General features: G+C 39.6%; 1 protein-coding gene across 1 annotated transcript in view; it reads left to right on the plus strand.

The window, feature by feature from the left end:
* Positions 1 to 7,828, plus strand: part of TTC27 (tetratricopeptide repeat domain 27) — a 128,294-nt gene extending 120,466 nt beyond the window's left edge. The window contains exons 18-20 of the mRNA XM_009880444.1: positions 2,697 to 2,808; positions 3,406 to 3,506; positions 7,584 to 7,828. Coding sequence (XP_009878746.1) covers positions 2,697 to 2,808; positions 3,406 to 3,506; positions 7,584 to 7,706 — 336 coding nt within the window. The 3' untranslated portion in view covers positions 7,707 to 7,828. The remainder of the gene's footprint in view (positions 1 to 2,696; positions 2,809 to 3,405; positions 3,507 to 7,583) is intronic.
* Positions 7,829 to 14,382: the final 6,554 nt, after the last annotated feature.

The raw sequence follows: 14,382 nt of genomic DNA on the forward strand, positions 1-14,382 counted from the left end.
ATTTGGTATTAACTTTCCAAAATTCAAATATCCTTGCACGCTCCAAAAATACTTATGGGTTGTCAGATCTTCACTGAAGCTGAAAATACACAAGGACGGCATTTAGTATGTGTTTCCTAATGGGGCTATGCCTTTGGCCTGAGCAAAAATGTCGGTCTGGAGAATTGCTTGTCACTTGATGTCAAGCATATTATGCAGAAAGTTGGGCCTACAAATTGTATGCCTGTGGGGTTAAACTTCAATTATCGGGGGCTTGCTCCTTGTCTCCCTCTTTGCACTTTGCCCTGTGAAATGCCTTGCTTAGTCATGCCCGTGTCCATTATACCTCCAATTCCTGCCTTTTTTCCTTCCCTATTTTTCTTTACAGCTGAACAATAAAAGGGATTTGGCCTATTTAGAATTCAGAAATACAGACACTGCAATATCCTGTAATATATCCTCAAATTCTTACTCAGACATGCAAAGTAGCAGAGGCCCTGTCTATACTATAGATGTATTCATTTCGGAATCTGGTTACATCACAGTATTTTTCACTAACCCAGTTAAAAACATGGTTTCAATTTGTAGAGTAGACAGGACTTTAAGTGTGTTTCCTAATCAGACTGGTTATGGAACATGCTTACGGTCTAGCTTGCCCTGCAAAATGGAATGATGTTTATAAATACTTAAGGTATGTTTATGTGTGTGTCCGAGTATCCTGGTATGATGGTACCATAGATATAGATCATGAAAGAGCAAAACTTCCTACAGCCACAGCATATATTCATTTACAGAGTAAAAATTAATTTACAATACACTAGATAATCACTGGTAGCTTTTTCTGATATCATATTCTAAAGTAAAAATGTTAAAAAACAGTATTGATTGGCTTCACTGCCACAAGCACCATCATGTGTCAGTCAGATATTAAGTGACTATTAACAATCTGTAGAAAAATTCCAGATGTATCGTTGCAGTTTTCCACCCACTTTTGTTATGCAAAAGGTCAATGAATTCTGAAAGGGCATTATTCACTATATTCTGGCATCACAGGACAAAGAGGTGGGAACAGATCTATCATAGTGTCATGTACCTCCTTACAAAGGAAGGGTTTGACCTTTATCCCATAATGTAATACCTTATTTAGTGCAGATTTAATTATATTTAACCAATTTTGTTCCTGATATTGCATTTGAAAGAACAACCTTGTATGTCTGGCTATTGTAGACAGTGGGTTGGTGGTTGGTTTTTTTTCACCTTTCTGTTTCTGCTGCTGTATCTGATGCCGTGAATCATGAGAGTCTATAGTTAGAATTCACAACAGTGCTTTGTAAATTGAATCAAAGTCAGGCAGGGTTTACAAGTTAGGAGTGTAAAACTATCAAAGTGTTGGGTTTGTGCTTTTTTTTTCTTTAGCTTATATTTTACTCTTACACTTTAATGTATGCAACCTGCTACCTCATTCGGTACTTCAGTCTTTGCTGAATGAAGTGCAGTCCACCCCTTTCCCACCGAGGAATCTTTCCAACCTTCACTTTTCCTGCTGACCCCAGCTCATAACTGATTCCTTCCAGGATAAATCCAGGTTCCAGAAGTGCAAACAAACAGCCCACAAGACTTTGAATTCTTTCCCCTCCCTGACATCTGTCAGCAAAACCCCCCTAATTTGCTGCACTGACTCAGACACATGCGGACTGAAATCAGGCTGCTGTAAAAACTGTTGTTCCTTCTCTTGGAGGTTCTTGCCTCTGCTGGCCAGAACTACTACCACTTATAACCTAGGTTATTATGAAAAAAATTAATTTGCTCTGGTTTGACTTAATACAGCTTTACTGCAATTTACAGCAGCGTAAGCCATTCAATCACCCATGCCCTAGTGACTGAACTCTGGTGGGAGAGAGAACATAGAGGCTTCTGGGGTGACAGCCCTCAAATTTATTCTGTATTTGTTCAGCAATCAGAAGTCTTTATTGCGCTCGTGTACATGTACCACACTGAATTTTTTTTTATTCCTTTATATGATATCTAAACTCTTGAAAAGATAATTGAATTGTTGTCATTGAACCAAGCCATGTAACGCCTGGCATGTATATGTTTCATATTTCTGATGCTGTCAAAGGAAAACAAAACTCGAAAGCAAAACTGAATTTCTTCTGCTTAAATTCTTCATGTTTTGTTGGTTTTTTTTCTTAATGGGACCTTCCTTCCATATTGTTTACATTTATTTTTCCTGTTCACACTGTGAACCAGAGCAGTATGGCAGCTAATAGCTGCGTCTGTAAAATACGTTATTTGCCAAGAATACATATACAGAAAGAAAGCTTTAATGTATTCAGTTATAAATTTTTAGGTACAAAACTGCTGTTCAAAGTGTGAGTACAAGTATTCTTCTCTTTTTCATGTGCATTTAATTATGATGACTTGGCAAACATGGGTCACATCCATCAGTCTAGACAGATTTTTAAAAGATAAAAATTAGACACATGTTATTTTATATGCCTCTCATACTCGAGAAGCAATATTGGTGAAGCACATCTGTGTTACAGCTGGTGGTTACCGTTGCAGAGCGGGACACTACTCCAACTCACAGGAAATCAAGCATAGTAAAGATACATCCATTTTCTGGATTGAGCATTAATTTCATAGATACTTAAAACTAAGTAACTCTCCTAGTTTGTTTTCTCACATACTGATCTTTTTTTTTCCTCCCCTTGCAGTCACTGCAGTGTCTCACTAAGGCACATAAATGTGAAATTCAATCAAGTGATTGGGAGAAAGATGTTTCTTCTTTTAAGGAAGTGGTGAAAGGAGCCATAGAGATTGCACATGGTACGTTCTACCTGAAAAGAACTTCTGTTATTCTTGAAGAGTACAGCAAATATTCATTAAGCTTAGTAACAAAATAATATTATACTTTACCCATTATATTTATTCCTACTATTGAGAGTCCTGTAACAGAGAGCATCATCCTGACAGTGCATACAAAAATATACTCAGAATGAGGCAGAAATTGTGTTGGGTGAGTCAGTAAACATATGACTGGTAAACATGGAATCAATTAATTTCATGGTCTAGCAATTTCATAATGCAAGTGAAAATGCATCTATAATTCATCTCAGTGCTCAAATCATCATGTAAGTTTGATTGACTGTCCAGCAGATGAACAAAACTTAGACTCAGTAAGACTATTCACTGTGCTGTGGTATTTATGTTTAAGAAGGATACATATACCTGTTGGGTCTAGAGTTACCTTCTCAAAATTACTTGGCATGCTTTTTCTTTATGTTTCTTTTCAGGGATATTACATTAAAAATAGTCTATGGAAGGTATCAAGATTTTTAATTAAATGTTGTTGTTTAAAGATTACTGCTATAGAGGTAATGCTTTTTTGTTTTGGGGTCCTTTTCTTCTGTGTTTGGATTCTAGTGGCTATAAAGTGCAGCAAGAACAAATCTAATCATCAGGAAGCTTTGCAGATACTTTCTTCAGCTCGGCTCAACTTACGGGGCTTGTCATCCAAAGCAAAGGTAGGAATGTTTGAAAGGCAGGAATTTTTGTTTGAAAGCTAGGAATCTTTGTTCTGTTGCCAGAAACCATTTCTCTGTTTTGAGTCATTTATAGATCAAATAATACCTGCCTGTCCCAGTGCATCATCAGATGGAAATTCAGCTCTACACTGTTAAGGATTCCAGGTTTAAGTAGACTTTCATTTCCCTTCTTCCTGCTAGGGTTTGACTGAAATAATCCTACTACTCTTAAATGTCAATGCCATCTCTTAGACTAAGTCAGAATTTTACTTAGAATCTTCAGCAAACAGACTCGAACGTTTGGAAGAATTCAGTGATTTCAAAGACCTCTTCCTTATGTCAGTAGTCATGGGGGAAGCAGAACAGCCTCAGAGAGAATGGATGTAAACCTGCAGAAAGGACCAAAACGTGTCAGGGCTACTTCGCGTCACTTGAAGTATCTTAAAAACAGAGTTATTTATTAAAAGAGAGAACTAATTTTTAATAAGGCTTTCATGGATACCCTACCAATTCAGATATTGATTTGTTGGAAAATGTCATTGTGTTTGAATCATATGTTTGGGGTTTGGAGTTGTGCCTTCATAGCCAGGCACCCAAAAAGCCGAGTCTGTTTCTGCACCATTATTATCCTAATTTTACCCTTCATCTTACAACATGAGACACAGCCATTGTTTAACTGAGGAGTGATCTGGAATACGTTTTCATTCAAATTACACTTAATGTCTTAAAGAAGTATTCTTCCTGGCTCTGTGTGAGGTTTAGTAAATGTGAATTACAGAACGTAAGTTTTAGAACATACGTGCTTGTGTTACAAAGTGTTGATCCATCATCACTGTGCTAAAATTGGCTCACTCTCTTTAAGTCCTATAATTTTAAGGATAAGAGCCTACGAAAGTTGTATAAGCAGATACAAGCTGGCTCTGTAACTCTGCTTTTAGTTACTGACCTACTAAGTCTTCAGAATGTGGTGAAAAAAACCCACAACATATACGTTTTGTTGTGATTCACAAAATGGTTTAAAAAAAAAAAAGGTGTGTAGACTATGACTGTAGAGAAAAAGCAAGGCTACTTGACATAATTGATATAAATACAAGTGCAGGTGGTTTATATTATGCAAACCCATGCACTATATGGAAGATTAACAATAGGTAAGTCTAGTAAATTGTATTCTTAATTCCTTGTCGTGGTTTAGGCCAAATCGGCTACTGGGGACCTGGGGGACCCCAGATGGGACCAACAGATGCTCTCCTCTACCCCTCTTCAGAGAGAGGGGCAGAGGAGGGAAAAAGTGACTTACGAGTTTAGAAGGAACTAAACTACTTTAATGAAATATTAATAATAAAATAAAAAAGAAATAATGAAATATATACAAAACCGTATCAAGCTCCCGAGATGACAATCCCGACACCGACTGGCACTGGGGCAGTCCCAGGCTGGACTCAGAATCTTCAGGATCGGGATCGCAGGCAGACAAACAGAGTCCTCCTCAGACGTTGGCCATTGCAGGAAGAGAGAGAGCTGACCTTTCGATCCCTCAGCCTTTATACTGAGCATGAGGCAGATGGGATGGAATACCCTCGTTGGTCAGTTTTGGGTCACCTGTCCTGTCCACTCCTCCCTGCAGGTGGGACCCCACTATGCTTTTCTGCTTCCGACCCTCCAACGGGGCAAATAACAAAGTTGGCTGGCCTTGGGTGTTATAGCAATAAGTATAAGCAAGGTCCTCTCTGCATACCATGGCTGGGCATCAGCTATAAACATAGGTCTTATCACCCTGAGAGAGTGAACATTGTCTGCACAATATGCTGTTAATTTCAGTTGTTAGAGAGGCCCAGCTAAGAAGCGAAGTTACTGACCAAAATTGGTTCTGTTTTACCTCAAAACAGGACATTCCTGAAGGCACTAATTAAATTAATGTCTCTGTTATTGGCAGATAATGGTGCCTCTAAGTTTTACAGCACTTCTGAGAAAACTGACATGTTATACATAAAGCTGTTGGTGTGACCTCACTGTTTTTGCATACTTTCCAAGACGCCATCTTATTTTTTATTTGAAGTCATATTGAATTTCCCAAGTGTGTTGTGGTTTAAAAACGCAGCCATCTTCTGTAATATCCTATGCATAAAGGGTTTAGCACCGTTTATGCCTGTCAAAGCTTGACTGCAGCATTTCCTTTTGCTGCCTTGTTAGTCAATATTAGTGTGGGTTTTTTTTCTTCTAACAGAGAAAAACACTTACAAAAATGGGCTAAGAGTAGACTCAGTAGTTAAAATTTCAGAAGGAAAAAAGGAACAGTGTAACTTTTAAAAGATAAAATTTTAGAATTTTGTAGTCAGGACACGCAACTGGAACAAATCAGTAGTTTTTGTACAGGTGAAAGAATGTCATTTCTCAGATTTCTCACCTTTCCTGGGATCTCTATCTCTGACATTCCAGTGCCTGTGTTGTGCTGGACTCGTGATGCACTCACATTCTACTGAAGGCTACTACTCGAAAAGGTGTTGTTAATGGGCTCCTTTTTGTATAGAGCCTTCTAGGCAGTCGCATGCTCTGGCAAATAGCATAGCGGGCTTTCTTCTGCTCCTTGCCCCCATGCATCATTCGGATCTGACAGGTGGGGTCTCTAAAAAGGAGAAAGGTCATGGAGCTGTATCGTAAATGCATGAAATGTGTGTACTGTTGTGGGGAAACATGGGGCACAAAGACCAAAGAATGATGGTGCGTGAAACGTCCCCAGGCTGCATCTAGTTGAATAGATCTCTTTAACTGTGTGGAGAAAAAAAAAAAAAAAAAAAGGAAAGAAAGAAAGAACAAATAATTATATCATCCTGATTTATTTAGCTGTCTTAGCCAGAAAGAACCACACTTTTTTGTCACATTCCTAGTGTGAGGTTTTTGGGCTGAAAGTCAGAAAAGTTTCTGTACTTGCAGCAGGAACATGTTCCTATTTTTGTGTAAGATGTTCCTTTGTTCAGTGACAACACTGTTCTGAGGCACATTGAAGACCTTGGTTCAGGCCTTCTAAGTACATTTTTGTTTATATACGTATCTGCATTGTCCTGTTATGTTTTGATGATATAATGATGTACAGATGTAATCCAGAGCAACTTTTGTTTTCTTGGTTTGTTTTTGTCTCTAAATGTAGGCTTTTCATTTGTGTCAAATGAAGTATGAATCACTCTCCCTTTACATAAGAAAGGGGAAACATATGTTTAAGCCCCCCACCGCCACCATATTTCTGTGGAGTGGTACCTCCATATTACTTGAGTCAAATGACAGGTCCTGCCCTTGCAATAGCAACGTGTTCTGGTGCAGCATGCACAAAGCTCCAGTCGGAGCTTGCGTTATCTCAAGGCTTTAGACAAGTCATTTAGTATTCCTCTCCTTTGGTTTCCCTGTAAATACATGAAGATTATGATTCCTCATAAGTTAGCTGCTTTGTGGTTTTGTTCATGTCTTAAGGTCTTTAAGAACAAACTATTTTTATTACTCTGTAGTGTTTTGTTTTCTCTTGTATAACTTAATTACACACAGATTAATGTCTCCACCCACACGTCTTGACACCACATGTTAAAAGATGTTTATTTGGGGTTTTGGAGAAAATGACAGAACAGAATATGACACTGGGAAAACTGGCCATTAAAATTTCACAACTTCTAATTTATCAACAGGTGGGTTTGTAAACCGCAGTGACAGTATGTGAGATGCTCTTTAATTTGAATTTCATGGTAAAGTCCTTCACTTTTGATGGGATCAGGAGTCAGCATAGGCAGTCAAGTCAGAGCAGAAACCCAACATCCACAGGAGGATTTGGCCCCTTTGGCAAAATATCAAGTGTGTGGCACAGACCACATGTCTATATACGTGTGTGTGTGTATACATATATATATATAGATATATGCACCTTCTGTTTATTAGCCACAAAATGGACTTTCCAAAGAGAGAGATACCATCACAAGTACCAAAAATACAAAAAGGCAGGATAGTGGTGATGACGTTTCTGTATTGCATCTCTACGTTGAAACAAAGAAATCTATATGTCTATTTTAAAATAATTTTTTTTTTTTTGTCATGCAGCAACTTTTTGTAGATGTAACAAGTAATGAGGTTCGCAGTGAGATAGCTGATGAGGTGACAACTATGGACAACATGATTGCTAAACTTCAGGAGCTGAGCAACCAGCTGAGAGACCAGTGCTGACATATGGACCGGATTTCGTGACAGGAAGACAATAATGACGTGTTTCTTTTGCCACAGCTTTTGCTGATGAAATGGTATCAATTCTAATGCAGCAACACTCTCAATAAACATTTTTCTGTACACTGCTGTTCTTGTGGTCAGCTTTCTTCAGAGTTCAGGCTGCTTTTTAAGATTCTTATCTGCTCTCGCTGCCTTACAAAATTGCATGTTTTGGTTCTTCGGGCACAGGTTTTCTGGAACAGAGCTGCTTGTATTTATGAGACTATTATTGAGGATTGGTTCTGCCAGGCCTCAGCGGGATCATAGAATCACAGAATGGTTTAGGTTGGCAGAGACCTTGAAGATCATCGAGATCCAACCCCCCTGCCATGGGCAGGGACACCTCCCACTAGACCAGGTTGCTCAAAGCCCCATCCAGCCTGGCCTTGAACACCTCCAGGGATGGAGCTTCCACAACTTCTCTGAGTAACCTGTTCCAGCACCTTACCATCCTTAAAGTGAAAAATTTCTTCCTAATATCTAATCTAAATCTCCCTTCTTCCAGTTTGAAGCCATTCCCCCTCATCCTATCACTACATACCCTTGTAAAAAGTCCCTCCTCAGCTCTCCTTTAGGCCCCCTTTAGGTACTGGAAGGCCACAATAAGGTTTCCCCAGAGCCTTCTCTTCTCCAGGCTGAACAACCCCAACTCTCAGCCTCTCCTCGTAGGTTAGTTGCTCCAGCCCTCGGATCATCTTTGTGGCCCTCCTCTGGACCTGCTCCAACAGGTCCATGTGTTTCCTATGTTGGGGACTCCAGAGCGGGACGCAGTACTCCAGGTGGGGTCTCACCAGTGCAGAGTAGAGGGGAGAATCACCTCCTTTGACCTGCTGGCCACACTTCTTATGCAGCCCAGGATATGGTCGGCTTTCTGGGCTGGAAGCACACGTTGCCAGCTCATGTTGAGTTTCTCGTCAATCAGCACACCAAGGTCCTTCTCCTCAGGGCTGCTCTTGATCCATTCCCTGCTGAGATGGGATTTGTGCTTAGGATTGCCCTGACTCCGATGCAGGACCTTGCATTTGGCCTTGAACTTCATGAGGTTCACACAGGCCCACCTCTCCAGCCTGTCCAGGTCCCTCTGGATGGCATCCCTCCCCTCCAGCATGTCTACCTCGTCACACAGCTTGGTATCATTGGCAAACTTGCTGAAGGTGCACTGGATCCCACTGTCCCTGTCACCAACTGAGATGTTGAACAGCACCGGTCCCAGTACCAACCCCCGAGGAACACTGCTCGTCACTGGTCTCTACTTGGACATTGAGCCATTGACCACAACTCTGCGTGCAACCATCCAGCCGGTTCTTTATCCACCGAGTGGTCCATCTGTTGAATCCGTGTCCCTGCAAGTTAGAGACCAGGATGCCCCACCTACGGCTGCAAGCGGGGGCGCAGGACGGGTGCTATGGCGGGAGGAGGTGGACAAGCACTTAGCAGAGGCGGGACATGGGCCCAGCCTATCACACTCACCAGCGAGGCACGCAGCCAATAGGGGGCGTTCGTCTGTCTGCCACTGGCCAATCAGCGGAGCTGTAAGGCTGTCCTGTCAGTGCTGGGGAGCTGAGGTGAGGGCTGTCATGGCGGAGAGAACCGTGGGCTCAGTGGGGATCTGCCGGCCAGGCCAGGGCCTGAGGTGGCTTGCTAGGTCAGTGGGCACTTTCCAATTTTATTTCAGTATTAATTGCTTACAGGGGAGTAGGAGTGGGGTCCCAAGAGTAAGAATTAAGTCTTTTTTGTTATTCTTGTAATACAGTCAAAGTAGCAGGATGTTTGCTGCGTTAGGATTTACAAACAGTTATTACTTAAAGCAGTATTATTTTATTCAAAAATACATAACCTGTGTCCCATGGGCAATAGACTAGCACTTAATATGCGCCTTTTGCAGGCTTGGGGAGTTCCCTCCACTGAGGCATCAATAAAACTGCGATCTAATCTAAAATACTTACATCTGACTAGAGCCGAGTAAGTTATTTTCATCTAGACTATTTTGCATTGTTTCATTTTTAAGCATCTTTGATGCAGCTCTTCTTAAACTAGGATTTTTTTTCAGGGTTTTCCAGAAACCTATGTACAATAGTTTCCTCACTCATCAAGATTTTGGCTCTTTCTTCCATATGAGAATGATGCAGTCTCCAAAAATGTGCTTATCTGTATTCTGGGTACACACCATCTGTGGTATGGTCATTAAAACTACACCATTACTAAATAGCAAGAATACTGTCCCTGAAGAGAAAGTCGGAAGGTAAAAGGAAACTAAACAATTAATTGGATTTGATGCAGCAGTAAAAGCATGTTATTTTGGTGTGCGAAGAGCGAAAAAAACCTTGTTGCCTTTGTGAAGCTTTGTATCCTTGTAAAGCTTCTTAGAAATGAGAATAAATTATTTGCTGCTGGTATTTTAACATGAGGTTCCCACAAAAATTATCATCTTAACAAAGGGTTTACCTGCTAGTGAAGGAGAGCTGGCTCTAAAACACTTATTCATTGAAATGGCCCAGAAAGGGAGGAGGCATTAAAGTTTGTGCAGAGTGAACTTTCTGGAGATGGTCCCATTTTGCTCCTATGTGTAGTGAGGGCCCCACCTGACTGAAGAAAACAGGCTATGAGTTTTGTGACAGACTCCCACCACTACTAGCTTTTTATAATTAGTCTGATATGATTTACCTTACTGGCAAAAGAAAAGAAAAAATCTTTAAAACTATTAGTTTGTTCCCAGCACTAAATTTTCTTGGGAAGAAAGGGTTTAGGTGTGGAGTCGTTTGGTGGCAGAAACATCTCCCATTTTTCTTGTGATCTTATGGCAGATTTTAAACCAGAATCACATCCCACCAACAACTTGAAAACGTGAAACTTGACTTCAGTTGTCCTTAAAAGAAAATAATTTCCATTGAGCCTACCTGAGACACTTTTATAACTGAAGTTTGGAGGTACAGAACGTGAAGCTGCATTCATTTTTGTGTAATGGCTTCTGCCTAGCCTTTAATAACACTATCTGGGAAGTTAACATTTCATATAAAGTATTAGAAGGGTCTGTGAGAAGGCCTTTATTTCCTTTCCCTTTTGATTTTTTTTTCTTTTGAAAATCATTTTTGTTTCTTTGCCTAAGGTGGGCACATGAAAATGTCATTCTGCTCTTCCAATGTTTCTCCCCTGCAGTACTTCATATATTTTCTCAGCACAGTTTTTTTTTCCTCATTTGAGCTTCCCTCTCTTAGCGGATGTGTGGAATATAAGCAGCTTTGTCTCTCACCTAATACAGGGGAAACCTACTACCCACAGACAGTGTGCTCCTGAAGAGTGGGATGGCCTAGTGTTAGGACAGCATGCCAATTTTCCCGTCATAATTAATGTAATGGAGGGGAAATGTCTGCAGAGACTTAAAAATACATAATTTAAATACGTATAGGCAATATACATGGTGTGGAGGACAGAGGGGCAGGAGCTGGCTCACCGTTCAGGAGGCACTGCCTTTTCAAAACGGGTAACCATCCAAGAAGATCTCAGCCACTTCATCCATGAGACTGAACGCCTGATGTAAATCTCTTACCAGGTATGTTCTTGCTTTATCTTTCTTTGTATTAGTGGCATTTTCATCTTCCTCAGATACAAGGTAAGCCTATACTGCTTCTTTGGAGTTCATCACAGGAGCCTTTTAAAACTTTACAGACACAAAAGCCACCTCAGTTTTGTATGGTACTTATTTTCTGTACTCATGCCAGCAGGATTTGGTTCAGAACAGCTCTAGGAGACTATTGTCATGAAGAAAATGTTGCTATAAAAGCTCTGGCTGTCAAAAAAACTTGCTAGTATGCTGGTATGGAAAGAGAAAGGAACATTTCCTAAACAGACTGCAGACTTTCCAGATCTCCAGCTTATGGGGAGCATCTGTCTTCTAACAAGGGGATGTTTTTTGCTCAAAATTCTCCCGTGACAACTGCAGAATCCTTGAGGGTGTAGCAAAACTGGACAGTCCTTTCCCGACGTAGTTGTCACGCCTACAAATACCTCTATAACACTTATGTTATTTTCAAAAGTGCTCAATCTGCAGCTATATGATAACAATTACTTAGTGTAGCATGGACTCGATTAAGCAGTATTTTGCAGGAATGGCTTACAGTTCACAGTTGAACATCAGGTACTACCAATCTTTTTTTCTTTTTGACTTTAAAAGTATTAGGGATTACCCATTTTGTCATCTATCTGCCGTTAGAGATAATTTGGTGTGAAGTAGAGGTAAAATGGATGAGTCTAGAATTTTTCAACTACAACAGGGAAAGCAACTGTCTCAGGGTTTTGAAGATGAGTACAAAGCTAGTAAACCTTGAAGGAAGTATGATGTAGGAAAAAGAATTTATTTCCATGGCCTAAGAAGGTTTGTTTATATGTCCTTGACCCAACATAGTAAAACCTATGATGTGTTTTCAGCCACTGGTGGTTAGAACCCAGGGAAGATCTCCTGATTCACCCCGGGGGCTGTGTCTACACAGAGGAGGCGTACGCAGCCGGGTGTGGTTTTCTTGGGTTGGGACATTACTCATGAGCAGAAGTGAATGTTCTTAGGGCCGGTAAGGCCACGCTGACTCAGGCAGGTCATCCCAAATAAATGCCAGTAAATGTTGTGTTCACGTCACATCATCCTCGATGTTCCTTCCACCACACTGACTGGTACATTCAGAAAGGCAGCCAGCTCTCATCCTGTCGTTCATGCAGAGCTCTGTACTAAAAGTGCCTTGGAAAGAAATAAAGCTTGGAATAATTTTCAGATCTAAAAATGGTGTACGGCTTATATGCAAATACAGAGGATACATTTACAACTTTAGCTTTCAGATATGTACGTACATTGGTTAAAACTACACCTCTAATTATTTTCAAAATAAATAAGGCAGAAAAAAACAGGTATTAATTTTATCCTGCTTTGGAGCAGTGCTGCCCAAGAAGGTATAAAGACACTTTGAAATTATTTTGACTTAGTTCTTCTGTTCAATATTTCTGTCTCAGTATCTGTGACTGTATGAACGACAGTACAGATGGACATGATATGTTTCAGGGGATAAAAGGAAGCTAAAAACCTCATGCTATTTGCAGAGTACAAATTAAAATAATACACCAGTATTTAACTTTTATTCATCTGCGTTCATGCAGAGCTCTGTACCAGAAGCGTGTACGAAATAGGTACAAGGTAACAGCCGATAGTGTACAACTTGTGTTCTCTGAACTTAAACTGGTATTTTATGGGAAAATCTTAGTCTAAAGAGGAAAAAATTACTGTCAACTGTGTGGAGTTGTTTTCAGCGTGATTATTCAAACTAAGTGCTTTGTGTTTCAAAAATTATTTCAAGAAATTAATTTGATTATTTTTGTTTATATTGTGTGTGTATATTTATGTAAGCACATATGTATAGATATAAGTATACATGTATAAACATGCACATCTACACATATATATATATATGATGGCGTGTGTGTTACAGAAAGAGTTGTTAATTCTGAAGACGTTAGAGGTATATTTACAGGAAGGTACATCTAATGAAAGCATGTATTACCGAGACTGGAACATATGTCAGCCTCCTACCTGTGCATTTCTAGTGTGCTTGCCACTAATCTAAGTCCTGACTACAGGACTGATAGTCTTCCTTTTCAAAAATTACTAGTTATTTTGGGTGTACTGTTGAAGAAACCTTTAAAGGTGCCTGACTTTAGAAGTGAATGTGATAAGCACTCTCAGAAAACCAGACAGAGCCTTTGCATCTCTCTCATATTACTCATTCAAAGTCCCTATTTTCAAAGTCCTGTTCAGATTTGACAGTTAGGCCTAAATATCAGCCTGAACATAGATAGTCTAAATTTGTTATTAACAGGATAGAGACTTTGTGAATGTTCACTGTAATTCAGGGGAAAAAAAGCTTTGCTTTTGTAATTAAATACCTTTAAACACCGTCTGCCTTAACTCTGAACTTCCTGCTCTCTTTATTTCAACTCCATTTTCCAGAGAGCTTTTTATTGCTGGTCTACTGGTTATGTTTAAAATATGTGAACAGATATATTTTAACATATGTTGTTTTCATTTTTTTATTCGCATAAGAGATTTCCATTGATGTCTGCCATTACAAAACTGTGGTTTCATCCATTTATGAAGCATTTTAAATTCAAATAGCAATAGAATTGACTTTGTATTAGAGCTGAAGTATGGACAGTGGAATTTTAGATATTATTTTATCACAAAATTCTGATGGTTGCCTTGAATTAAGACAGACATAGATAGCACTTACTTTAAGTAGTGCTTTAATTTGCATTTCTGAAGATTTTTATGTACACAAGTGCATATATTCCCCTGTTGAGAACTGCCAAACCAGGCCAGATAAAGGAAAGTCCATCCTGTACATTTTACATGAAAGGTTTCAGAAATAAAACTGGCAAATTAGGAGAATTTCATAATGTGAATGGCAATAAAATATTTACTCTTACGCAAAAGCCATTGCAATACTGCAATACAGATAGGTTTTGCACCATTCAGAAGTGCTTATAAATAGATAGGTTTCAGTCGACAAGTAGCTTATTCAGACGTACTCAAATATAGTAGCTGCATTCATTAGACAAACATTTCTACTAATCCCTCAGCTACCCTAATAAAAGAGTA

Source organism: Charadrius vociferus, unplaced genomic scaffold (assembly GCF_000708025.1).
Source record: "Charadrius vociferus isolate BGI_N301 unplaced genomic scaffold, ASM70802v2 scaffold62, whole genome shotgun sequence".
Lineage (NCBI taxonomy): Eukaryota > Metazoa > Chordata > Aves > Charadriiformes > Charadriidae > Charadrius > Charadrius vociferus.